Raw genomic sequence first — 25995 nt, forward strand, 5'->3', positions numbered from 1 at the left:
CACAGGAGAAGGCTCAGCGCTTTGCCAACCGCCGCCGCGGTGTGGGTCCCCGACTTCGTGTTGGGGATTTGGTGTGGCTGTCTTCTCGGTATGTTCCTTTGAAAGTCTCCTCTCCTAAATTCAAGCCTCGCTTCATCGGTCCTTATAAGATCTTGGAAATCCTTAACCCGGTGTCTTTTCGTTTGGATCTCCCAGCATCGTTTGCCATTCATAATGTGTTCCATAGGTCTTTGTTGCGGAGGTATGTGGTACCTGTGGTTCCTTCTGTTGAGCCTCCTGCTCCGGTGCTGGTCGAGGGCGAATTGGAGTACGTGGTGGAGAAGATTTTGGATTCTCGTATCTCTAGACGGAGGCTTCAGTATTTGGTTAAGTGGAAGGGCTATGGTCAGGAGGATAATTCCTGGGTTGTCGCCTCTGATGTTCATGCGGCCGATTTGGTTCGTGCCTTCCACGCGGCTCATCCTGATCGCCCTGGGGGTCTTGATGAGGGTTCGGTGACCCCTCCTCAAGGGGGGGGTACTGTTGTGAATTCTATTTTTGGGCTTCCTCTAGTGGTCACAAGCGGTACTGTGTAGTGTTGTCTTTCTGCTGGTTGGCTGCATCAGCTGGTTCGTTATCCTTGGTTGGTTTCCTATTTAGCTCACCTGGAGACTCAGTTCCTTGCCTGCTATCAATGTATTCAGTGCTCTTCAGATTCCTTGTGTCTACCTTGCTCCCAGTCTCTCCAAGACAAGCTAAGTTTTTGTTTGATCATTTTTTGATTATCAGTGTTCATTATGTTTTTAGTCCAGCTCGCTAAAATGTGATTTCCTCGCTTGCTGGTTGCTCTAGGGGACTGAGTTTCTCCCCCCACACCGTTAGTTGGTGTGGGGGTTCTTGAAATCTCAGAGTGGATATTTTGTAAGGGTTTTTTACTGACCGCATAGATTCCCTTTTCTATTTTCTGCTATCTAGTATTAGTGGGCCTCATTTGCTGAATCTGCTTTCACCCCTGTGTATGTGCCTTCCTCTTACCTCACTGTTATTATCTGTTGGGGGCTTCTATATCTTTGGGGATTATTTCTCTGGAGGCAAGAGAGGTCTTTTCTTTCTCTCTAGGGGTAGTTAGTTCCTCAGGCTGGCTCGAGACGTCTAGGATTTTTAGGCACGTTCACCGGCTACTTCTAGTATGTTTGGATAGGTTCAGATTTGCGGTCAGTCCAGTTTGCCACCTCCCTAGAGCTTGTCCTACGTTTGTTACTTAGCTGGAGTAATTTGTGATCCTCAACCACTAAGGATCATAACAGGGCAGATATTAATAGCCTAGAGAGGGTCCATGGTTATTGGCCCCCCCTGGCTACAAACATCTGCCCCCAGCCACCCCAGAAAAGGCACATCTGGAAGATGCACGTATTCTGGCACTTGGCCACTCTCTTCCCACTCCCGTGTAGCGGTGGGATATGGGGTAATGAAGGGTTAATGTCACCTTGCTATTGTAAGGTGACATTAAGCCAGATTAATAATGGAGAGGCGTCCATTATGACACCTATCCATTATTAATCCAATAGTACGAAATGGTTAATAAAACACACACACACATGATTAAAAAGTATTTTAATAAAATAAAGACACAGGGTGTTTTAATATTTTATTATACTTGTAATCCACCTGAAGACCCTCATCCTCTAAAAAAGGTAAAACAAAAAATCAACAATATCCCATACCGTCCGTCGTTCCGTCAGTCCCACGATGTAAATCCATCTGAAGGGGTAAATCATTTTACAGCCAGGAGTTCTGCTAATGCAGTCGCTGCTGTCTGTAAAATGTTGTGAATGAATGTAATGCAGGGGAATGTCCTGTAGTTACCATGAGTCGCGGTGATGCGCCCCCTGCTGGATGTCCTCATATGAACTCGAGCCTGGGAACTTTTCTCAGAAAATGGTAACACAAATTTCTTTTTTCAAAATTTCAGATTTTTTTTCTCCCTTGTATTTTTTTTAAATCTTTTTAAATATAAGTTTGGGATTACTGTACTCATACTGACCTGGAGAGAAATATACTACCAGCTCCTTTTTACATACAAAAAAACCCAAACAATATATACCTTAGCGCAAAGTGCAAGTGTGGTTGTATGAATTTTAACTGCATTCTTACTATATAGATTATACTTGTAAAAATTGAGCTACTGTGCCCTAAATGTCTCAGTTGTATAAGTATAGCCTATGTAGCTCTAATGCTGCTCAAAATTAATGTGTGCAGTGTTCACTTACAGCCACACTCTACGCGCGCTTGGGTATGTTTGTCAGCTGTTGCGGTCACAACTAGTGATGAGCGAGTACTCTTTGTTTGGGTTTTCCTGAGCACGCTCGGGTGACCTCCAAGTATTTGTTATTGCTCGGAGATATAGTTTTCATCGGCCTCAGTTGCATGATTTACAGATTCCAGATACGCTGAATACATGCCTGTTTGTTAGGGAATTCCCACATGTATTCAGCGTATCTGGAAGCCGTAAATCATGCAACTGAGGCCGATGAAAACTATATCTCCGAGCAATAACAAATACTTGGAGGTCACCCGAGCGTGCTCAGGAAAACCCGAGCAACGAGTATATTCGCGCATCATTAGTCACGACCCCTGTACCTGTACATCAATTTTATTTTGCTAGGTGGTTCTTGCCATTATTATAAGGATATCTGTGATTTCAATATAATGGGGACAATTCTACTGACTGGTGTAAATTATATCATATTGTAAGATCTGTATTCATGAATTACGTAAATGTAAAGAAAAATATAAATAAATAGACTTTGTATATATTGTATATTGCCACTACGTCTGAGTCCTCATTCAGACGTCCATGTTGCATGTATGTGTGATATCGATTTTTTTTTTTTCACAGATGCAGCATGTTTCCATTATAATCTATAGTCCTATTTATATGTCTGTTTTTTTTTCTCCGGTATCATGGATGACCAGGGCCAATATAAGTCTATAGGTCCGTGAAAAATAAGTACACAACACGGATGGCATTCCTGTGTCATACGCATGTTGTATGTGTTTTGACATTGAAAAGTATGAAAGTTTGTTAATTTGTTTATCCCTCCGTGAAAAACACTGATGGTAAAAATGGACACACAAATGACGCACTGATGGGAAAACCAGGCACACGGACCACACGCTGACACCGGTAACATTTTTGAGAATGTGTAAAGGAGGCCTCAGGGCAGGGCAATCCATTATTGCTGCGTTGTGAAACCATTTTGTGTGACTTTATGGAGAACTATATATTACCTTTTGGTGGTGACAAAGCTCAGGTTCTTGGCCCCTGCTTTAGCCTAAGGTCTCTTCAAACTCCTCCCAAACACTCGATTGACAGCAGTACAAGTGTCCATAGCCTCACAAAATACAGAGAACATGGGCCTGTCCAAAGTTGGATCCATCCATGAAAGCCTAATCAATAGTAACTTTTTTTTGATGTGCAGAAGTCATCCCACTTCATCAACAACTACAAGACCATGACACACCTAGATGTATTACTGATGTACATTGTAGATGCAGGAAGCCACTTTTTCTGGCGTAAAGCGCTCCAGATAAGGTGATGCATAGATAAGCTGCCATCTTTTCTGACTCTGAGTTGGACTATGACGGCTTCATTATGGATGTGGCTGTCTGCACCCAATACGTTGTGCTTGGCGAGATCATGGCAGAACATCGAAAACTGGAATTTGTTGTAGATTGATTGCTTTCCATTAAAATCTGATTGCAGATTATTTTTTTGAGACAGTTTGTTGAAACGAATACTAAGACTTCGAGCTAGCCTGTCTCCCATGAGCAGATGATGGATGAAGTGCATAGGAAAGAGTATAAGTTATTGTCAGCGATACTTCATCATTGTTTAGACCAAAACTTCATCTTCATCTGTTGGCTAGGAATTAGGCTGACATGAAAGTTAAAGGGAGTGATGGATATGTCAGTATAGGCTTCATTAATTTGAGACTTCTTTAAAGGGAAACTGTCACACTGAACATGGTTTCTAATTTACAGAGAGCAGGAAGAGCCGAGCAGATTCAGTTTAATGTTTATTCATTGAAACACCATTTATTCTTTGTTTAGGAGTAAGTGTTGCTATTCCATAGCAGACAGTCCCCAATGAATTTGCACACCGTTGTTAGTCACTATGTAGAGCCGCCCACTGGACTCCTACCCATAGACAGAGGAGGGATTTACAAATAATATTTCATATAATATAATGTAGAATCTTTTTCTCCAGAAAAATCAATCTGGTCGGTTCCTTGTGGTCGTTATCCGGGAGGACTCCATGTATAATCTGAACGTTAACTCTAAACTAATGGGTGAAGCTCTACTTTGGAGTTTTATATGGTCCTGAGTGGGTTGTACATGACACAAAAACTCTCTCTTGGGTGCTCTTTAAATTAGAAGGTGGCACCTAAAATATTGATTCACTCAATGTATCTGTTTTGTCCCTTTTGTTTCTTAAGAATATTATATTTTAGTATTGGACTCTCAGCAGTTCCCCAATATGTATCTATTATTTGAACCACTGCCTTATAAATGGAGGTTAATCTGGTGTTATAGCAATGAAATGGTTGGAAAATGAAAATCCCTATTGTGACCCTGTACGTGTTATCAGAATTTAGAGAGTCGAGAGCCTGAAGCAATGATTCAGTGAATATAGGATCAATCGTTTTGAGACTTTAACCCCAATTCATTAATGCTGGTGTTTTTCACGTTAGTCTTGATGAACAGTGCACTGGAGTAAGATGTACCAAATTTAAGAGACGCGCGTCACTGCAAGAATTGTGTGTCATTCGGGGACTGGAGGACATTTCTGTAATTGATGACAATTTTATCATGAATTTCCCTACTATATTTCAACTATGTCCCCTCCCTGGAAAGCTCCTCTCGCTTTACAAAAAAATTGTTAACCGGTACACACAGTAACACCTGAGAATCCCACAATAATATATAACTTCAGTAAAATAAAGTAATGTAAATGTGCTAATACATGAATTACCAGGTGCACGGAGTGGAAGCCACCTACTGTAGATATGAACCAAGAGAGAAGTACCCAAAACAAAGGACTACAGAAATATTCAAATACAATTGCCTTTATTACAAAAAAAAATGGCAAATAAGTATTACTAAACATTAAAAACATGTGCCCGTGCTGGGATAATGAGATGAAAAATAAAAAGTAAATAATAAAGTCAATTGTTACTCTGATATACAGAACGATGGACCAAAGGATATAAACAATATAAAATTCATTAATGCTATATGGTCCATGCATGAAGACACACACACACACACAGACACACTAGTTAATAAGATTTCCCACATGTCTACTTTACATCAGCACAATTTTTTGGAAACATAATTTTTTTTGTTAGGACGTTATAAGGGTTAAAATTTGACCAGCAACTTCTCATTTTTCCAACAAAATTTACAAAACCATCATTTTTAGGGACCACCTCACGTTTGAAGTGAGTTTGGTGGGTTAATATGACAGAAAATACCCAAAAGTGACCCCATTCAGAAAGCTGCACCCCTCAAGGTGTGCAAAACCACATTCAAGAAGTTTATTAACCCTTCAGGTGTTTCACGAGAACTAAGGCAATGTGGAAGGAAAAAATGAACATTTTACTTTTTGCACAAAAATTTTTATTTGAAACCTATTTTTTTTCTTTTCACAAGGGTATCAGGAGAAAATGGGCCACTAAATTTGTTGTGCAATTTCGCCTGAGTACGCCAATACCCCATATGTGGGGGAAAGCCATTGTTTGGGTGCATGGCAGGGCTCAGAAGGGAGGGCGCACCGTTTGACTTTTTGAACGCAAAATTGGCTGGAATCAATGGTGGCACCATGTTCTGTTTGGAGACCTTCTGAAGTAATTAAACAGTGGAACCCCCCAATTCTAACCCCAACACACCCCTAACCCTAATCCCAACCCTAACATTAATCTTAACCACAAACCTAACCCTAACACACCCCTAACCCTAATCCCAACCCTAACCGTAATCCCAACCATAACTACAACCCTAACCCATCCCTAGTTTTAGCCCAACCCTAACCCTAGCTTTAGACCAAACCTAACCCTAACTTTAGCCCAACCCTAACCCTAGCCCAGCCCTAATCATAGCCTAACACTAGCCCAACCCTAGCTTTAGCCCAACTCACTTTAGCCCAACTCTAACCCTAATGGAAAAATGGAAATAAATATATATTTATTTTATTATTTTTCCCTAACTAAGGGGGCGATAAAGGTTTTTTTTATTTACTACAAGATGGTGGCCCGATTCTAACGCATCAGGTATTCTAGAATATGTATGTAGTTTATTTATGAAGATTTTAGAATAATAAAATGAATACACAGAATTCGGCTGGCCAGGCGCGACCAATTAGCAAAGCGTGGTTCAAATCCTGCGCCAATTCGCGGCCGGAGTGTGCCTGTCGCTGATTGTTTGCGGCCGGCCACGTAGTATATAGCACAGCCACGTAGTATATAGCAGCCCACATAGCATATAACACAGCCACGTAGTCAGAGGTGTATCTAGCCTTTCCTGCACCCAGGGCAAAGGATGAGTTCGGCGCTCCCCCCCTCCCAACCTCCCCCATTTGAACCTTAACTCTATTGAAACATACTGTCCAGATTTGTGCCCCCATACTATCCAGATTTGTGCCCCCTATGGGGGCACAGATCTGGACAGTATGGGGGCACAAATCTGGACATTATGGGAGCACAGATCTGGACAGTATGGGCCATAATGTCCAGATTTGTGCCCCCATACTGTCCTGATTTGTGCCCCCATACTGTCCTGATTTGTGCCCCCATACTGTCCTGATTTGTTGTGCCCCCTTAATGTCCTGATTTCTGAAACCCATCCGCATCCCCCCATATCATGATATGTTCATTGTTCCCTCAGACCAGTCTTTCATCCAGCTGAGCTGCCTGCCCCCCTGGTTAAGGCTTTGCCTTTGCTTCACAGTCGTCAGACTCAACAGTGAGTCTGACACATACCCATTTTGCAGCGTTGTTGCCCCTGCCCTGGTCGCTGCTCCCTCCTCCTATCATGCATGCAGGCAGGCTCTTCGGTGACTCGGTCGGTCGGTGTCTTCAAAGTTCAGACTTCAGCTCCATTACCCGGTCCCCACGGCCGTGGTCTGGAGCACTTACCACCAGCACCAACGACGTCACCGTCCAACCATGCAACACACAGTGAGTGACACACCCGACGAACTGAACACCGGCGCTGCGGCGCAACGACGAACGAAGCAGCAGCGGCAGCCTGTCACACGTTCAGTGACGTCAGCCGCTGCTGGCGCTTCCCTGATATGGAAGTGCCAGCGGCGGTCAGCGCCTCTCAGCGGTTGTCACGGGCGCAGGTGTTGGCTTAAACTGAGAAGGAAGGGACTCCTCTTCTTGTCTCACAAGGCAAGCCGAACTGGGTACTAGCTTCGTGCAGGGCAGCAGCAGCACTTTCTCTGAGCCGGCTGTCAATTTGACAGCCGGCTCAGAGAACGAATGGGATTATCTCACTGTGGGGGCGGCAGAATGTCGCCGACGAGGAGCCTGGCTTGGACCGCCGCAATGCCGCATCATCAGGCAGCCCCGCTGGCGCCCCCCTGTCGGCTGCGCCCGGGGCACATGCCCCGGCTGCCCCCCCCTGGATACGCCACTGCACGTAGTATATAACACAGCTCACATAGTTTATAACAGCCCACGCAGTATATAACACAGCCCACGTAGTGTATAACACAGCCACGTAGTATATAACACAGCCCACGTAGTATATTGCACAGTCACGTAGTATGTTGCACAGACGACGTAGTATGTTGCACAGACCACGTATATTGCACAGCCACGTAGTATATTGCACAGCCACGTAGTATATTGCACAGCCCATGTAATATATAGCCCAGCCACGTAGTATATTGCACAACCGACGTACCATATGACACAGCCAACGCAGTATATAACACTGCCCACATAGTATATAACACTGCCCACGTAGTATATAACACTGCCCACGTAGTATATAGCAATGTGGGCACCATATCCCTGTTAAAAAAAAGAATTAAAATAAAAAATAGTTATATATTCGCCCTCCGACGGCCCCCGGATCCATCCCAGGCCTTTCCCGCTCCTCGCGCACCGCTCCAGTCCCAAGCGGCAATAACACGTGATGATGTAGCGGTCTCGCGAGACCGGTACGTCATCTCCCATCATTGCCGCTACGTCATCTCCCATCATTGCCGCAATGCATTCTGGGGACCGGAGCGGCGCGCTAGGAGTGGGAAAAGCCTGGGCTGGATCCGGGGGCCACCGGAGGGTGAGTATATAATGATTTTTTAAATTATTTTTAACAATATATGTTTTTAGTATTGATGCTGCATAGGCATAGTTGGTCACGCAGAGTGTTAATGGCAGCATTAACGGACTGCCTTACACTGTGTTATGCCGCGGTGTAAGGCAGTCCTTTTAATGATATGTGGGCGCTGACTGGGGGGGGGGGGAGTATGGAGGGGGCACTGACTGCAGGGGAGTAGGGAGCGGCCATTTTGCGGCCGGACTGTGCCAGCTGGCCGCGACCAATCAGCGACGCGGGATTTCCGTGACAGACAAAGACAGACGGAAAGACAGAAGTGACCTTTAGACAATTATATAGATTTTTTATTTTGATCGCTGTGATAGGGTCTGTCACAGTGATCAAAATTAGCCAATAGGAAAATTTTCCTATGGGTGCCGGCCGGCAGATCTTGGCAGGCGCACTGCGCATGCGCCCACCATCTTCTTCCCGAAAGAAGACACTGCCGGCCCAAGGGACTTCACGGGGGGATGCAGGGACATCGGAGGGATCGGTGCCCCCATTTTTCTCTCCTCTGATGTGCGATCACATCAGAGGAGAGAAATTAAATCGGAAATCTGACTTGGCCAATACCCTGGAGAAATTTTGACTCTGGGGGGGACACTATACCCTTATTCCTCAGCGCCAATAAAAAGCGGCGCTGTGGTTTAAGTACCCTTAACTACTGCCGTTAAAAGGCATATCGGCGGTCGTTAAGGGGTTAAACTAAATGTTCGGCCCCGATAATATAAATAAACATATACTCCCATCCCTGCAGGCTCTGTTCCAGCGGTGTCGGCATTCGTGTTTCGAGGGCTGTGTTGCGGTGAAATGACAAGTGATGCCTGGTGACCAATCAGCTCTGGCGTCCACCTCCTGTCGAAAATGAACATGAAGTGGAAGTCAGGGATCAGCTTGAGCCCGGACTTCAGCTTCATGTTCAGCCTGTCCGAAGATGGAGACAGTGATAAAAATGCTCCTATGAGAACTTCCAATCTAAGAAGACATTTACAACGCTTACACCCTGACATTTTCAAAGCTGGACTGAGAAAGATCACCGTGACACCAAGAAAACAGTGCCCAGCATTTCTCACCATGCAAAGGGAGAGGAAAGTGTGTCTAAAACATCATTTACAAGATATTTTGTAAGTGACGAAGTTACTGTAACAATGAGAGCGCACATGTTTAAAAGATGGCTCATAGAGCTTAATTCTGGGTCATCTGGTCCAACCCCCTGCTCAAAGCAGGATTCACTAAATCATCCCAGACAGATGTCTGTCCAGCCTCTGTTTGAAGACTTCCATGGAAGGAGAACTCACCACCTCTCCTGGCAGCCTGTACCAATCATTGATCACCCTAACTGTCAAAACGTTTTTTCGAATATCTAATCTGTGTTTCCTCTCATTCAGTTTCATCCCATTGCTTCTAGTCTTTCCTTGTGCAAATGAGAATAAAGATTATCCTTCTACAATGTGATAGCCCTTGAGATATTTGTAAACAGCTATTAAGAATCCTCTCAGTCTTCTTTTTTGCAAGCTAAACATTCCCAAATCCTGTAACCATTCCTCATAGGACTTGGTTTGCAGACCGGTCACCATTCTAACCAACTTGCTTGAGTTTGTTGATGTCTTTTTTAAAATGTGGTGCCCAAAACTGGACACAGTATTCCAGATGAGGTCTGACCAAAGAGGAGCTTATTGTTAAAGACTGTGTACCATTTTCATTACTTGCATGGCCAGCTTTTACAGCTCTTAACCCCTTTCTGACCTCGGACGGGATAGTACGTCCAAGGTCAGATCCCCCTCTTTGATGCATTACTCCGGCGGTGAGCCCGCATCAAAGCCGGGACATGTCAGCTGTTTTGAACAGCTGAAATGTGCCCGCAATAGCGGAGGGTGAAATCGCGATTCACCCGCCGCTATTAACTAGTTAAATGCCACTGTCAAACGCTGACAGCGGCATTTAACCGGCGCTTCCGGCCGGGCGGCCGGAAATGAGCGCATCACTGACCCCCGTACATGATCGGGGGTCAGCGATGCATCAGAAGGGTAACCATAGAGGTCCTTGAGACCTCTATGGTTACTGATCCCGGATAGCTGTGAGCGCCACCCTGTGGTCGGCGCTCATATCACACCTGCAGTTCAGCTACATAGCAGCGAGCTCATGATCGCTGCTATGTAGCAGAGCCGATCGTGTTGTGCCAGCTTCTAGCCTCCTATGGAGGCTATTGAAGCATGGCAAAAGTAAAAAAAAAAAAGTTAAAAAAAATGTGAAAACAATAAAAAAATATAATAGTTTAAATCACCCCCCTTTCGCCCCATTCAAAATAAATCAATTAAAAAAAAAATCAAACCTACACATATTTGGTATCGCCGAGTTCAGAATCGCTCGATCTATCAATAAAAAAAGCATTAACCTGATCGCTAAACAGCGTAGCGAGAAAAAAATTCGAAACGCCAGAGATACGTTTTTTTGGTCGCCGCGACATTGCATTAAAATGCAATAACGGACAATCAAAAGAACATATCTGCACCAAAATGGTATGATTAAAAACGCAGCTCGGCACGCAAAAAATAAGCCCTCAACCGACCCCAGATCATGAAAAATGGAGACGCTATGGGTATCGGAAAATGGCGCAATTTTTTTTTTTTTTAAGCAAAGTTTGGAATTTTTTTTCACCACTTACTTAAAAAATAACCTAGTCATGTTAGGTGTCTATGAACTCGTAATGACCTGGAGAATCAAAATGGCAGGTCAGTTTTAGCATTTAGTGAACCTAGCAAAAAAGCCAAACAAAAAACAAGTGTGGGATTGCACTTTTTTTGCAATTTCACCGCACTTGGAATTTTTTTCCCGTTTTCTAGTACACGACATGCTAAAACCAATGATGTACTTCAAAAGTACAACTTGTTTCACAAAAAATAAGCCCTCACATGGCCATATTGACGGAAAAATAAAAAAGTTATGGCTCTGGGAAGGAGGGGAGCGAAAAACGAACACGGAAAAACAGAAAATCCCAAGGTCATGAAGGGGTTAATGGAGAAATGGCCTGCAAGCTTAGTGTTTCTCTGGAAAGAGAGCATTGCAAAATTAGTGATTGAAGAAGCCGTTAACCAAAAGGAGGATCTTAACCCCTTTCTGACATCTGACGTACTATCCCGTCGAGGTGGGGTGGGCCCGTATGACCGCCGACGGGATAGTACGTCATCATCGATCAGCGGCGCTCACGGGGGGAGCGCGGCCGATCGCGGCCGGGTGTCAGCTGCATATCGCAGCTGACATCCGGCACTATGTGCCAGGAGCGGTCACGGACCGCCCCCGGCACATTAACCCCCGGCACACCGCGATCAAACATGATCGCAGTGTACCGGCGGTATAGGGAAGCATCGCGCAGGGAGGGGGCTCCCTGCGGGCTTCCCTGAGACCCCCGGAGCAACGCGATGTGATCGCGTTGCTCTGAGGGTCTCCTACCTCCCTCCTCGCCGCAGGTCCCGGATCCAAGATGGCCGCGGCATCCGGGTCCTGCAGGGAGGGAGGTGGCTTACCGAGTGTCTGCTCAGAGCAGACACTTCGTAAGCCTGCTGCCCTGCACAGCAGATCGTCGATCTGGCAGAGTGCTGTGCACACTGCCAGATCAATGATCTGTGATGTCCCCCCCTGGGACAAAGTAAAAAAGTAAAAAAAAAATTTTTCCACATGTGTAAAAAAAAATAAAAAAAAAAATTCCTAAATAAATAATAATAAAAAAATATATATTATTCCCATAAATACATTTCTTTATCTAAATAAAAAAAACAAAACAATAAAAGTACACATATTTAGTATCGCCGCGTCCGTAACGACCCAACCTATAAAACTGCCCCACTAGTTAACCCCTTCAGTAAACACCGTAAGAAAAAAAAAAAAAAAAACGAGGCAAAAAACAACGCTTTATTACCATACCGCCGAACAAAAAGTGGAATAACACACGATCAAAAAGACTGATATAAATATCCATGGTACCGCTGAAAACGTCATCTTGTCCTGCAAAAAACAAGCCACCATACAGCATCATCAGCAAAAAAATAAAAAAGTTATAGTCCTGAGAATAAAGCGATACCAAAATAATTATTTTTTCTATATTTTAGTTTTTATCGTATAAAAGCGCCAAAACATAAAAAAATGATATAAATGAGATATCGCTGTAATCGTACTGACCCGACGAATAAAACTGCTTTATCAATTTTACCAAACGCGGAACGGTATAAACGCCTCTCCCAAAAGAAATTCATGAATAGCAGGTTTTTGGTCATTCTGCCTCACAAAAATCGGAATAAAAAGCAATCAAAAATGGTCACGTGTCCGAAAATGTTACCAATAAAAACGTCAACTCGTCCCGCAAAAAACAAGACCTCACATGACTCTGTGGAGCAAAATGTGGAAAAATTATAGGTCTCAAAATGTGGAGACGCAAAAACTTTTTTGCTATAAAAAGCGTCGCTGGTTTCACACTTGCGTTTTTGTCTGCAGCGTTTTTTGCACAAAAAAACGCATGGGTTTTTTCCCTATATTTAACATTGAAAACGCATGCGTTTTTTTTGTACGCGTTTGGTCGCGTTTTCAAATGCATGCGGTTTTTTTCTGCATGCGTTCATTTTCAGAAATACAACCTGCAGTATTTTCTTGCGTTTTTAAGCACATGCGTTTGTTTGCGTTAAAAACGCATGCATTTTTATCGAAAAAAAACAGAAAACACACTGAAAAGCCACCCACCACCATCAAGGTGATAAAGGGATCCAAACCCTAACCCTAACTCTACCCCTAACCTCACCCCTAACCGTTTAATGAACATTTTCTGACAGTCATAGTGCCACGTATTTCAGTGCCACGTATTTCAGTGCCACGTATTTCAGTGCCACGTATCACATATTTCAGTGCCACGTGTTTCAGTGCCACGTATTTCACGTATTTCACGTATTTTCACGTATTTCAGTGCCACGTATCACGTATTTCAGTGCCACGTATTTCAGTGCCACGTATTTCAGTGCCACGTATTTCAGTGCCACGTATTTCAGTGCCACGTGTTTCAGTGCCACGTGTTTCAGTGCCACGTATTTAAGTGCCACGTATCACATATTTCAGTGCCACGTATTTAAGTGCCACGTATTTAAGTGCCACGTATTTCAGTGCCACGTATTTCAGTGCCACGTATTTCAGTGCCACGTATTTAAGTGCCACGTATCACATATTTCAGTGCCACGTACTTCAGTGCCACGTATTTCAGTGCCACGTATTTCAGTGCCACGTATTTAAGTGCCACGTATCACATATTTCAGTGCCACGTATTTCAGTGCCACGTATTTCAGTGCCACGTATTTCAGTGCCACGTATTTCAGTGCCACGTATTTCAGTGCCACGTATCACATATTTCAGTGCCACGTATTTCAGTGCCACGTATTTCAGTGCCACGTATTTCAGTGCCACGTATTTAAGTGCCACGTATCACGTATTTCAGTGCCACGTATTTCAGTGCCACGTATTTCAGTGCCATGTATTTCAGTGCCACGTATTTCAGTGCCACGTATCACATATTTCAGTGCCACGTATTTCAGTGCCACGTATTTCAGTGCCACGTATTTCAGTGCCACGTATTTCAGTGCCACGTATTTCAGTGCCACGTATCACATATTTCAGTGCCACGTATTTCAGTGCAACGTATTTCAGTGCCACGTATTTCAGTGCCACGTATCACGTATTTCAGTGCCACGTATTTCAGTGCCACGTATTTCAGTGCCACGTATTTCAGTGCCACGTATTTCAGTGCCACGTATCACATATTTCAGTGCCATGTATTTCAGTGCCATGTATTTCAGTGCCACGTATTTCAGTGCCACGTATTTCAGTGCCACGTATTTCAGTGCCACGTATTTCAGTGCCACGTATTTCAGTCACGTTTAGGGTTAGGGGTAGGGTTAGGGTTAGGGTTAGTGCTAGGGTTGGAGGTAAAGTTAGGGTTAGGGTTTGGATTACATTTACGTTTGGATTAGGGTTGGGATTAGAATTATGGGTGTGTCAGGGCTAGGGGTGTGGTTAGGGTTACCGTTTGGATTAGGGTTAGGGGTGTGTTTGGGTTAGGGTTTCAGGTAGAATTGGGGAGTTTCCACTGTCCAGGCACATCAGGGGCTCTCCAAGCGCGACATGGCGTCCAATCTCAATTCCAGCCAATTCTGCGTTGAAAAAGTAAAACAGTGCTCCTTCCCTTCCGAGCTCTCCCGTGCGCCCAAAAAGGGGTTTACCCCAACATATGTGTTATCAGCGTACTCGGGACAAATTGAACAACAACTTCTGGGGTCCAAGTTCTCTTGTTATCCTTAGGAAAATAAAAATTTGGGGGGCTAAAAATCATTTTTGTGGGAAAAAAAAGATGTTTTATTTTCACGGCTCTGCGTTATAAACTGTAGTGAAACACTTGGGGGTTCAAAGTTCTCACAACACATCTAGATAAGTTCCTTGGGAGGTCTAGTTTCCAATATGGGGTCACTTGTGGGGGGTTTGTACTGTTTGGGTACATCAGGGGCTCTGCAAATGCAACGTGACGCCTGCAGACCAATCCATTTAAGGCTGCATTCCAAATGGCGCTCCTTCCCTTCCGAGCTCTGTCATGCACCCAAACAGTGGTTCCCCCCACATATGGGGTATCAGCGTACTCAGGACAAATTGGACAACAACTTTTGGGGTCTAATTTATCCTGTTACCCTTGTGAAAATACAAAACTGGGGGCTAAAAAAATCATTTTTGTGAAAAAAAAAAGAATTTTTATTTTCACGGCTTTGCGCTATAAACTTTAGTGAAACACTTGGGGGTTCAAAGTTCTCAAAACACATCTAGATAAGTTCCTTGGGAGGTCTAGTTTCCAATATGGGGTCACTTGTGGGGGGTTTGTACTGTTTGGGTACATCAGGGGCTCTGCAAATGCAACGTGACGGCTGCTGACCAATCCATTTAAGTCTGCATTCCAAATGGCGCTCCTTCCCTTCCGAGCTCTGTCATGCGCCCAAACAGTGGTTCCCCCCCACATATGGGGTATCAGCGTACTCAGGACAAATTGGAAAACAAATTTTGGGGTCCAATTTATTCTGTTACCCTTGTAAAAATACAAAGCTGGGTGCTAAAAAATCATTTTTGAGAAAAAAAATAAAAATTATTTTCACGGCTCTGCGTTATAATCTGTAGTGAAACACTTGGGGGTTCAAAGCTCTCAAAACACATCTAGATAAAATCCTTAGGGGGTCTACTTTCCAAAATGGTGTCACTTGTAGGGAGTTTCAATGTTTAGGCACATCAGGGGCTCTCCAAACGCAACATGGCGTCCCATCTCAATTCCAGTCAATTTTGCATTGAAAAGTCAAATGGCGCTCCTTCCCTTCCAAGCTCTGCCACGCGCCCAAACAATGGTTTACACCCACATATGGGGTATCAGCGTACTCAGGACAAATTGGCCAACATTTTTTGGGGTCCAATTTCTTCTCTTACCCTTGGGAAAATAAAAAATTGGGGGCGAAAAGATCATTTTTGTGAAAAAATATGATTTTTTATTTTTACGGCTCTGCATTATAAACTTCTGTGAAGCACTTGGTGGGTCAAAGTGCTCACCACACATCTAGATAAGTTCCTTAGGGGGTCTACTTTCCAAAATGGTGTCACTTGTAGGGAGTTTCAATGTTTAGGCACATCAGGGGCTCTCCAAACGCAACATGGCGTCCCATCTCAATTCCAGTCAATTTTGCATTGAAAAGTCAAATGGCGCTCCTTCCCTTCCAAGCTCTGCCATGCGCCCAAACAATGGTTTACACCCACATATGGGGTATCAGCGTACTCAGGACAAATTGTCCAACATTTTTTGGGGTCCAATTTCTTCTCTTACCCTTGGGAAAATAAAAAATTGGGGGCGAAAAGATCATTTTTGTGAAAAAATATGATTTTTTATTTTTACGGCTCTGCATTATAAACTTCTGTGAAGCACTTGGTGGGTCAAAGTGCTCACCACACATCAAGATAAGTTCCTTAGGGGGTCTACTTTCCAAAATGGTGTCACTTGTAGGGGGTTTCAGTGTTTAGGCACATCAGGGGCTCTCCAAACGCAACATGGCGTCCCATCTCAATTCCAGTCAATTTTGCATTGAAAAGTCAAATGGCGCTCCTTCCCTTCCAAGCTCTGCCATGCGCCCAACCAATGGTTTACACCCACATATGGGGTATCAGCGTACTCAGGACAAATTGGCCAACATTTTTTGGGGTCCAATTTCTTCTCTTACCCTTGGGAAAATAAAAAATTGGGGGCGAAAAGATCATTTTTGTGAAAAAATATGATTTTTTATTTTTACGGCTCTGCATTATAAACTTCTGTGAAGCACTTGGTGGGTCAAAGTGCTCACCACACATCTAGATAAGTTCCTTAGGGGGTCTACTTTCCAAAATGGTGTCACTTGTAGGGAGTTTCAATGTTTAGGCACATCAGGGGCTCTCCAAACGCAACATGGCGTCCCATCTCAATTCCAGTCAATTTTGCATTGAAAAGTCAAATGGCGCTCCTTCCCTTCCAAGCTCTGCCATGCGCCCAAACAATGGTTTACACCCACATATGGGGTATCAGCGTACTCAGGACAAATTGTCCAACATTTTTTGGGGTCCAATTTCTTCTCTTACCCTTGGGAAAATAAAAAATTGGGGGCGAAAAGATCATTTTTGTGAAAAAATATGATTTTTTATTTTTACGGCTCTGCATTATAAACTTCTGTGAAGCACTTGGTGGGTCAAAGTGCTCACCACACATCAAGATAAGTTCCTTAGGGGGTCTACTTTCCAAAATGGTGTCACTTGTAGGGGGTTTCAGTGTTTAGGCACATCAGGGGCTCTCCAAACGCAACATGGCGTCCCATCTCAATTCCAGTCAATTTTGCATTGAAAAGTCAAATGGCGCTCCTTCCCTTCCAAGCTCTGCCATGCGCCCAAACAATGGTTTACACCCACATATGGGGTATCATCGTACTCAGGACAAATTGCACAACATTTTTTGGGGTCCAATTTCTTCTCTTACCCTTGGGAAAATAAAAAATTGGGGGCGAAAAGATCATTTTTGTGAAAAAATATGATTTTTTATTTTTACGGCTCTGCATTATAAACTTCTGTGAAGCACTTGGTGGGTCAAAGTGCTCACCACACATCAAGATAAGTTCCTTAGGGGGTCTACTTTCCAAAATGGTGTCACTTGTAGGGGGTTTCAGTGTTTAGGCACATCAGGGGCTCTCCAAACGCAACATGGCGTCCCATCTCAATTCCAGTCAATTTTGCATTGAAAAGTCAAATGGCGCTCCTTTCCTTCCGAGCTCTGCCATACGCCCAAACAGTGGTTTACCCCCACATATGGGGTATCAGCGTACTCAGGACAAATTGTACAACAACTTTCGGGGTCCATTTTCTCCTGTTACCCTTGGTAAAATAAAACAAATTGGAGCTGAAATAAATTGTGTGTGAAAAAAAGTTAAATGTTCATTTTTATTTAAACATTCCAAAAATTCCTGTGAAACACCTGAAGGGTTAATAAACTTCTTGAATGTGGTTTTGAGCACCTTGAGGGGTGCAGTTTTTAGAATGGTGTCACACTTGAGTATTTTCTATCATATAGACCCCTCAAAATGACTTCAAATGAGATGTGGTCCCTAAAAAAAAATGGTGTTGTAAAAATGAGAAATTGCTGGTCAACTTTTAACCCTTATAACTCCGTCACAAAAAAAAATTTTGGTTCCAAAATTGTACTGATGTAAAGTAGACATGTGGGAAATGTTACTTATTAAGTATTTTGCGTGACATATGTCTGTGATTTAAGGGCATAAAAATTCAAAGTTGGAAAATTGCAAAATTTTCAAAATTTTCGCCAAATTTCCATTTTTTTCACAAATAAACGCAAGTTATATCGAATAAATTTTACCACTAACATGAAGTACAATATGTCACGAGAAAACAATGTCAGAATCGCCAAGATCCGTCAAAGCGTTCCAGAGTTATAGCCTCATAAAGGGACAGTGGTCAGAATTGTAAAAATTGGCCCGGTCATTAACGTGCAAACCACCCTTGGGGGTGAAGGGGTTAAAAAAACTCTTGAGATGCTTCATATTTCTTAAAATGGATGCCGGCACACATCACAGAGTATGAACTATTTTGCTATCAACGTTCAATTTGTTTGTGACAAGAAGAAAATTGTGACCAAGACACTGGCAGTAAAAGATACAAAAGCTCATCACACCAGCCAGTTTCTCCAGGCCTTAGTGGAAAAAGTTCTGCAAGATTCTGAACTAAAAAAAAGAACAGGTTCTTACTATTCTAACTGATAAAGCTGCAAACAAGATAAGTACAATTAAGCTGATGAATGAGAATAATGAAGGTGAACAGTGGCTAGAAGAAAACTTCAGATTCTGTATGTTTGAGATGGAAGACCACAGTCCTGTAATGGAGGAACAAACAGATATCACTACAGAAGCAGAGCAAAATGATACTTTACAAATATATGATCTTGTTGAGGCAGCTTCCAAGCTTTCTCATATTCATCACATGCACTGTGTTGTGCGTTGTGCACACACTACAGGTGGCAATAAGAGATAATCTGGAGAGCGACATGCTGGAACTCTGATTGGCAAAGTGAGAAAATTGGTTATTGCTACCAGAAACCCTAAAACTAATTCTATCTTGAACAGAGGTGCTGGAAAAGGGGCAATTGTGGATCATGCCACTCAGTGGAGCAGCACCTATTTAATGATTGAGCGATTGCTTGAGCTGAAACCCTTTCTTGTAGAGATAACCAACCCTCAGGTAACACTAAGGTCAATGGACACAGGTGGCTGAATTGAAGGAATTGCTTCATCACCCATTTACAGTGACTAACAAATTAAAACCTAGGATTTAACACCTGGCATTTTCATAAAGGAGTGGTAGAACTTGTCCCAAAAAGGAGATTTAATCACAGATGGTATTGCTGCTTCAATGAAACAGAGGGAGACACTGCTATTAGAAAATACAATTCTTCTGGCAGCGGTTTATGTGGACCCAACTTATCGTATATTGCTGGATGATCCACAGCTTACTAAAGGAAAAGAATCTCTGACTGAAGTAGTAGGGTGAGTGGGCTACAGGATGGCCAAGAACTAGAGGACTTGGGTCTTCCCAGTGCTAGTGCTACCATATCTTTGGCCTCATTAGAGGAATTTAATTTTGGAAAGTATTTGGACGACCTGGAGCAGGCAAAGCTTTACCGCAGGGTAAAAGATTTCATTCCCATAGCAAACAGATTGACCATATTTCAGTCACATTTTTCATTTGATTTCAAAGAAATAGAAGAGTTCAACCGTTCATCAAAACTGACTGTGCGTGAGGCAATTCCTTTATTCCGTGAAGTTGTTAGACGTTGCCCATGTGGTTACTTATTTGACACCAACCCAAGTTAGTGTAGAGAGGCTGTTCTCTAGCCTTAAAAGGGAGTCTGAGTCGGAGGTTTGGCTTACAGACTCCACAGCCCCGATGTTCAGTCAGGGAGATTGGAAGGAATAATAGTCTTTCCCATGGACTCTTTATTAATATATTATTTAGAGATCAAGAAGACAATTGCATGCAAATATTGTAGCATAAGTAGATTTTACCATTCTGTGCGCTTAGTAGGCAAATGGATATTTTATTCTATCACTATTCAGTTTTAAAAATTCAGAATTAAAGATCCGTCATTTAGATAATCTGGAGAATTGTCCTCCATGTTGTAATGAAATGTCATAAAAACAAAATGTACCCCATTATATTGTAAGGTGTACTATGTCTCCTTGATTTAAATATTCTGATTAGTGAAATTAGGTCAATCTCTTATTTTCCGCAGCATTATTTCACTGTGACCTTTGGCCATGAGGCCCAGAAGCCATTGGAACTGAGATGTGAAGAGGAGGCGGAACGAGATGAGTGGGTGGAGGCCATACACCAAGCAAGGTACGGCAGCAGATTCTACACTTGCTGATGCTACAACGGATTTTTTATTAGAATGCATAATTGTTTACACAGGTGACGCTGTGGTAGTCCAGAAAAAAACAAACATTTGAAAGCACGTTCAAAGGCGAGGTGATTAGTCAAAGAGGTGCCTCACTTGCAGCGTTTCATAGTTAAATATATATATTTGTAATGCAGTAGATAATCTCTGCCTAGAGTTGGTGCAAATCGATTTGCACTTCGCAGGCCATTGTCCTCGACAGTGGTGTTTAGCTGATGCATAGGAGCACGAGTATAGTTTCTGTCAACTTCTGTGGCACTTCTTTTGATATGCTGTCCTGGCGCTATGTCATATGTACGTCACACCCCAACGATGATATAACGCCAGGCGGTCTAATCAAAAGAAGCTCCACAGATGGTGGCCGGTACATAAGTGGTACTCCATTACCCACTGTCTGATGAAATGGGATGTATAAATAGTTTCACACACGCTCCATCTATTAGCATATACTGACTGTTATTCGGGCGGCATAAATAATGTAGCAGGTTCTCTTTAATATGCCCAAAACCCCTGTTTGAATGAAATTTTTGACTCAAGTATTGTAGAGGCTGTCATTCTACCACCTTCTATCAACCACCCCGCTTTTAACGCTTGGTATTCCCCCCAAATTAAAATGGATCTGTCGTTTGGATTAAATTGGTAATGTCAGCCTTTATTATAACAAACATAACTTTAGGCTAGGTTAGCAGATTCTTTGCGCTCCAAAGGCTTTTAGGTACCTGAATGTAGTAATCTTCTGGCATTACCTCTAGCTGCAACCACTAGCATGGGACCACCTCGCATGTCCAAAAAACCCTTTGCATGCCACCGATTTCCTAGGGACCTCACCCAGAAAAGTCACAAAAACTCCACCATGCCATTACCAAATTCCGAAGCACAATTGGTGGGTGCCATATTCTTGATGTTCAACACCTCACAACAATTTTCCACCAACTCCTAGAACCCCCCTCAGACCCCCTAGCCAAAATAACACCAAAAAAATACCATTCCTATGTCCATTGTTGCTTTGAGAAAATTTAGTTTTTTAAACAAATTGAACAGGGTGGGAAGGTGGGACATTTTGCTGTGGTACCCCCGCACTGATTGAGGGCTTTCCAGCCGCTGCCTTACTTTAGATGTGTTCACTCTTTCTTACAACCACCCCCTTATTTCGACTCCTTAATCATTTGACTGAACTAATTACCCGTACTGAAAGGGAAATAGATATCGATCAAAGGGGATTTAACAAGTGGTAAACATATATTCCCTTAAAACATCATTTGACTATACATATCGGCAAAATACCTTCTGCTTTATCTAGAATAGAACCTTACACCAGGGAGAGCCGCCGTCGAGATGGGGTCCCATCTCTAATCTTAGGGTGCCAACCTCCGCTGGTAAGTAAGAGCAGCAGTAGGATCAAAATGGGGTACGGACAGTCCCCTCCACTTTGGCTATGTGTAGTCCACAATAGGTATTTTTGATTTTGTTTTTTTTTTTGCTTTTGTTTTGGTATTTTACTGACATTTATAATACAGTTATGTTATAAGGGAATATATGGTCACCACTTGAACTAGTTACCCACCCACATAGTTGTAGACCAATTAACCCTTCACTTGCCGTGCAAAGCTGAGTCATGGGTTACTACAAGCATAGCTGTGGCCCCGTATGTCCTTTTTGTTTTAGGAAGGATAAAAAAAATTCTGAAATTGGTTTATCTGAATTGTATTTGATATAATCTGGATGACCAATAAATGCAAATATAATTATTAGATGTCCAGACGTTTCTTCTGAACCTTCACATTCGGTCTTTTTGCTTTATTTTGTCTGTTGCAATATTTTACAGAATTGGTGTGCTTAAAATTAGTACTAGACTGAGAACTGTTTTTAATGGAGAATTATAATGCCCTGTACGGTAAAATCCAAATAAAATGTTTTGCCTTTCAGCTATTCAGACATCCTGATAGAGAGGGAGGTCTTGATGCAGAAGTACATTCACTTGGTCCAAATTGTAGAAACAGAAAAAATTGCAGCTAATCAACTGCGACAACAACTTGAAGATCAAGACACTGAAATTGAAAGGCTGAAATCGGAGGTATTTGTCTGTGAAGAGCGCTTGTTTACGGCTTGTTAGTAGTCTTCATAATTCTGAGAAGTGACATAATTGAGTTCTTTAATAAAGAATAAAAAAACACGAAGCCAACAGTATAATACATAGAAAAAGAAGCAGTGCAAAATAAATGCAGAATAGTAAATGTCAGATACCGAGTGACGATAAAATGTTTTTTTTTTAAATGTGACAGGTTGTCACCATAAATTTAAGAACTCTTTGATAGAAGCTGTTCTTCTGTCAAGAAGCTAAAAATTGCACTCGGGCCTTTACTGAATGTATATCTGGTTTTGAGAAAGCAAAGTATTAATAAATATGCCATTTATTAAAGCACAAACCTTTCCCAGACTCTAAAGGGGCAAACCGGCCTCTTATGTGTAAATAACTATGGATCTGACATGTGGGAATGCTCTGTGTGTCACAGCTTTCTCAACAATTAAGATATCTAAGGAAATGCAGAATAGCCAAAACAGAATCTGTCACCAGGTTTTTGCTACCCCATCTGAGAGCAGCATGATGTAGGGGAAGAAACCTTGATTCCAGTGATGTCACTTACTTATAAGTAATACATCTTTATTTGCTGCAGATCTAGCAGTTCTCTGAATGCTGTGCTCTGTACAACCCCGCCCACACTACTGATTGGCAGCTTTATGCCCATGCGCAGTGTACCCAAAAGCTACCAATCAGAGGTGGAGGCGGAGCTATACACTGCTTATTAACCACTGCTAATTCATATTCAAACGTTTTATGTAATACCATTTTATCAATTATATCCTTTAGGGAAGGGATAACCGGGCTTTTCCAATGGAATGCAATAAAAAAAATTTGTGACCAATAGTAAATGGATTATTATTCGTCTATTGGTAGAGTCAATCTGATCTGAATCTAATGAAAGTAAAGCCAATTGGGGGGGAAAGGATAAAGTTTTTTTTTTTTTTAATTTTGCCAATTAGGAATGGAACCTTTCTCCAACCTTTCTCCAAAGGGGTTTTATTTTAGGGCAAAACCAGTAGATGTGAAATAAGTTGCCGTGTTGGCCACATCCTCTCCAACATGTTGAGGGTGATCAGCGTTTATCATTGCCAGTCTAGATGGGGTATAATACCATTTAGTAAAAATTTTAAAATCTGATTCTTGTAAAGCTAATGAAATTGTTGAAGAGTAAGTAATGTCTAGGGCTCTTTCCCAATCTTCCCTTTTTATTGGTATTCGGAGACTAGATTCCCACCTCAACATACTGGGAGTATTGGAAAATTCACCGTCATTGTTGAAATATATATATATATATATATATATATATATATATATATATATATATATATATATATATATATATATATATATATATATATATATATTTAAAACTCCAGAAAATTTTGTGTTTAATATTTCCTAACAGGTTTATGGAGGGTTCTGTGAAGTACGTTTTCTTAAAGAGAAAGCTATTTACTTGGCCTTTAAGAATCGAATATTTTAAAACAGCAGAAGAGGGTGCATTAAACTTAATTAATTAAAAGGGAAACAAGTTTTACCATCACATATATCCTGTAATTTTGTATTCCTGATTCTGCCCATAAATGATCTAGGGTTTTATTGGATAAAGAGAATATGAAATCGAGGGATAATTTTTTTTTATTAATTCAGATCTGGTAGAACCTTTTTTGGGTTTTGAAAATTTTTTGCCAGGTTCCTATTGTAGCTAGGAAAAGAGGATGAGTCAACGTGACCACTATTTTGTCGCGTAAGTAAGTCAATAATGAGAAACCACCATTAAAGGTGATTTCTAGATCAAGCGAAGAGGGTGAATAAGATAAAGTCCACTAATGCATTCTCTGTATTATTAAATTAGTATGATAATATGCAGAAATGTTCCGTGATTTTTTTTCTAATCTGGAGGGATTTGTACAGATTTTATGACTTTTTTTTACAGATTTTATATTCATCACCCTTTTAGGGTTAACAGTGAATGCAGGTCGTGTCTTCATATCAGATTTATGGTCTGTAGAAATGTTTCACTTAAAAAAAAAAAAAATGTCTGTCTGTGATTTTTTGCGAAACTGTCCAAAAATGATAAAACATAAAGTTGGCAATCCTGCATAGCATCAAGATTTACTAGTGCTATAGTGTGAATCTCCTGCCGAGAAAACAGTGATTTTATCAAAACTACAGATATTGAAGATATTAATGGAAGAAAGTATTTATTATGCTCCACTTAAAGAAAAAACTTCTAGTGACTGATCAGTACTTGGAATTTAAGGTGCAATTGTGCTGAATTTTAGCTGAGATTTTTCGATGTTTGCTGCATTTTTTTAAAATGTCAGATAACGCATTGTATTTTTACTGCAAATTTGGAAGATCACTGCAAAAAAAAAAGCAAAGTAGTAGCATACTCCAAAAGTACTTTTCACAGTGTTGGTGACGTGGCGCTCCCCTATCATGAGAGAACAGATTATTCATCTTTGAGGATGTGGTTCCCGTATGTACAGCTAAATGATCCTACTCTATTTTGATTTTATGTCACTCATGCTTATTGCTAATTTACTTAATAATAGTGTTGAGCCCTACACAGCTGTGAAAAATTGTGTTCTTATATGGGTAAAATTGCAAGTTTAATAAACATCTGTGCAATTTAATTCTTATTACATATTCTCTGTCAAAATTGAAGTGATTTTTATATACCGTTTGCCAAAAAACAGCAGCCATGGGATCTTATGAGCAGCTGCTTAGCATTCGGAAAAGGAAAATGATGGAGGCCCACAAAGCAGGAGAAGGCTATAAGAAGATAGCAAAGCATTTTCGGGTTGCCCTTTCTTCAGTTCGAAATGTACGTAATTAAGAAATGGCAGTTAAAAGTAACAGTGGAGGTCAAGAAAAGGTCTGGAGGACCAAGCAAAATTTCAGTGAGAGCTGATAGTAGGATTGTTAGAGCGGCAAATCAGAACCCCTGCTTGACTGCAAAAGACCTTCAGAAAGAATTAGCAGACTTTGGAGTTGTGGTACATTGTTCTACTATTCAGAGAGGTACAAATATGACGTTCGTGGAAGAGTCATCAGAAGAAAACCCCTCGTGTCTTCACCATAAAATGCAGCGTCAGAAGAATGCAAAAGAACATCTAAACAAACCTGATGCATTTTGAAAACAAATCCTGTGGACCGTTGAGGCTAAAATAAAACTGTTTGGCCACAATAATCAAAGCTATGTGTGTAGAAAAAGGGCAGAGATGTAATCGACACCTTGACAGACTTACCTCCTGAGACTGTGTGTCCGGGGACGTGCTGGGAAAGCCGGGAACTTCTGCTGTGTGAGCTGCTGTGAGCACGCCTGCAGGTGAACAGGACCTGCAGCACGTGACCACCGTGGGAGTGGATTGGAGACGGGGCTTGGTCCTAAACTCCCAGGGATGATGACAGGAGCCGGGGAAGCCCAGAGAAGTGTCAGGCGAGCCGAGGTCAAACCAGAGAACAGCGAGGTAGCCAAGGGGACATACATATAGCGTGG

The 25995-nt window shown here is 42.1% G+C and overlaps 1 protein-coding gene across 4 annotated transcripts in view; it reads left to right on the forward strand.

The window, feature by feature from the left end:
* Nucleotides 1–25995, forward strand: part of RASGRF2 (Ras protein specific guanine nucleotide releasing factor 2) — a 401708-nt gene that overhangs the window by 151670 nt on the left and 224043 nt on the right. For all 4 annotated transcript variants that reach the window (XM_077288405.1, XM_077288397.1, XM_077288415.1 and 1 more), the window contains exons 2-3: nt 20243–20349; nt 22334–22481. In XM_077288405.1, the coding sequence (XP_077144520.1) occupies nt 20243–20349; nt 22334–22481 (255 nt within the window). The remainder of the gene's footprint in view (nt 1–20242; nt 20350–22333; nt 22482–25995) is intronic.

The sequence above is a fragment of the Ranitomeya variabilis genome, chromosome 1, assembly GCF_051348905.1.
Source record: "Ranitomeya variabilis isolate aRanVar5 chromosome 1, aRanVar5.hap1, whole genome shotgun sequence".
Taxonomy (NCBI): domain Eukaryota; kingdom Metazoa; phylum Chordata; class Amphibia; order Anura; family Dendrobatidae; genus Ranitomeya; species Ranitomeya variabilis.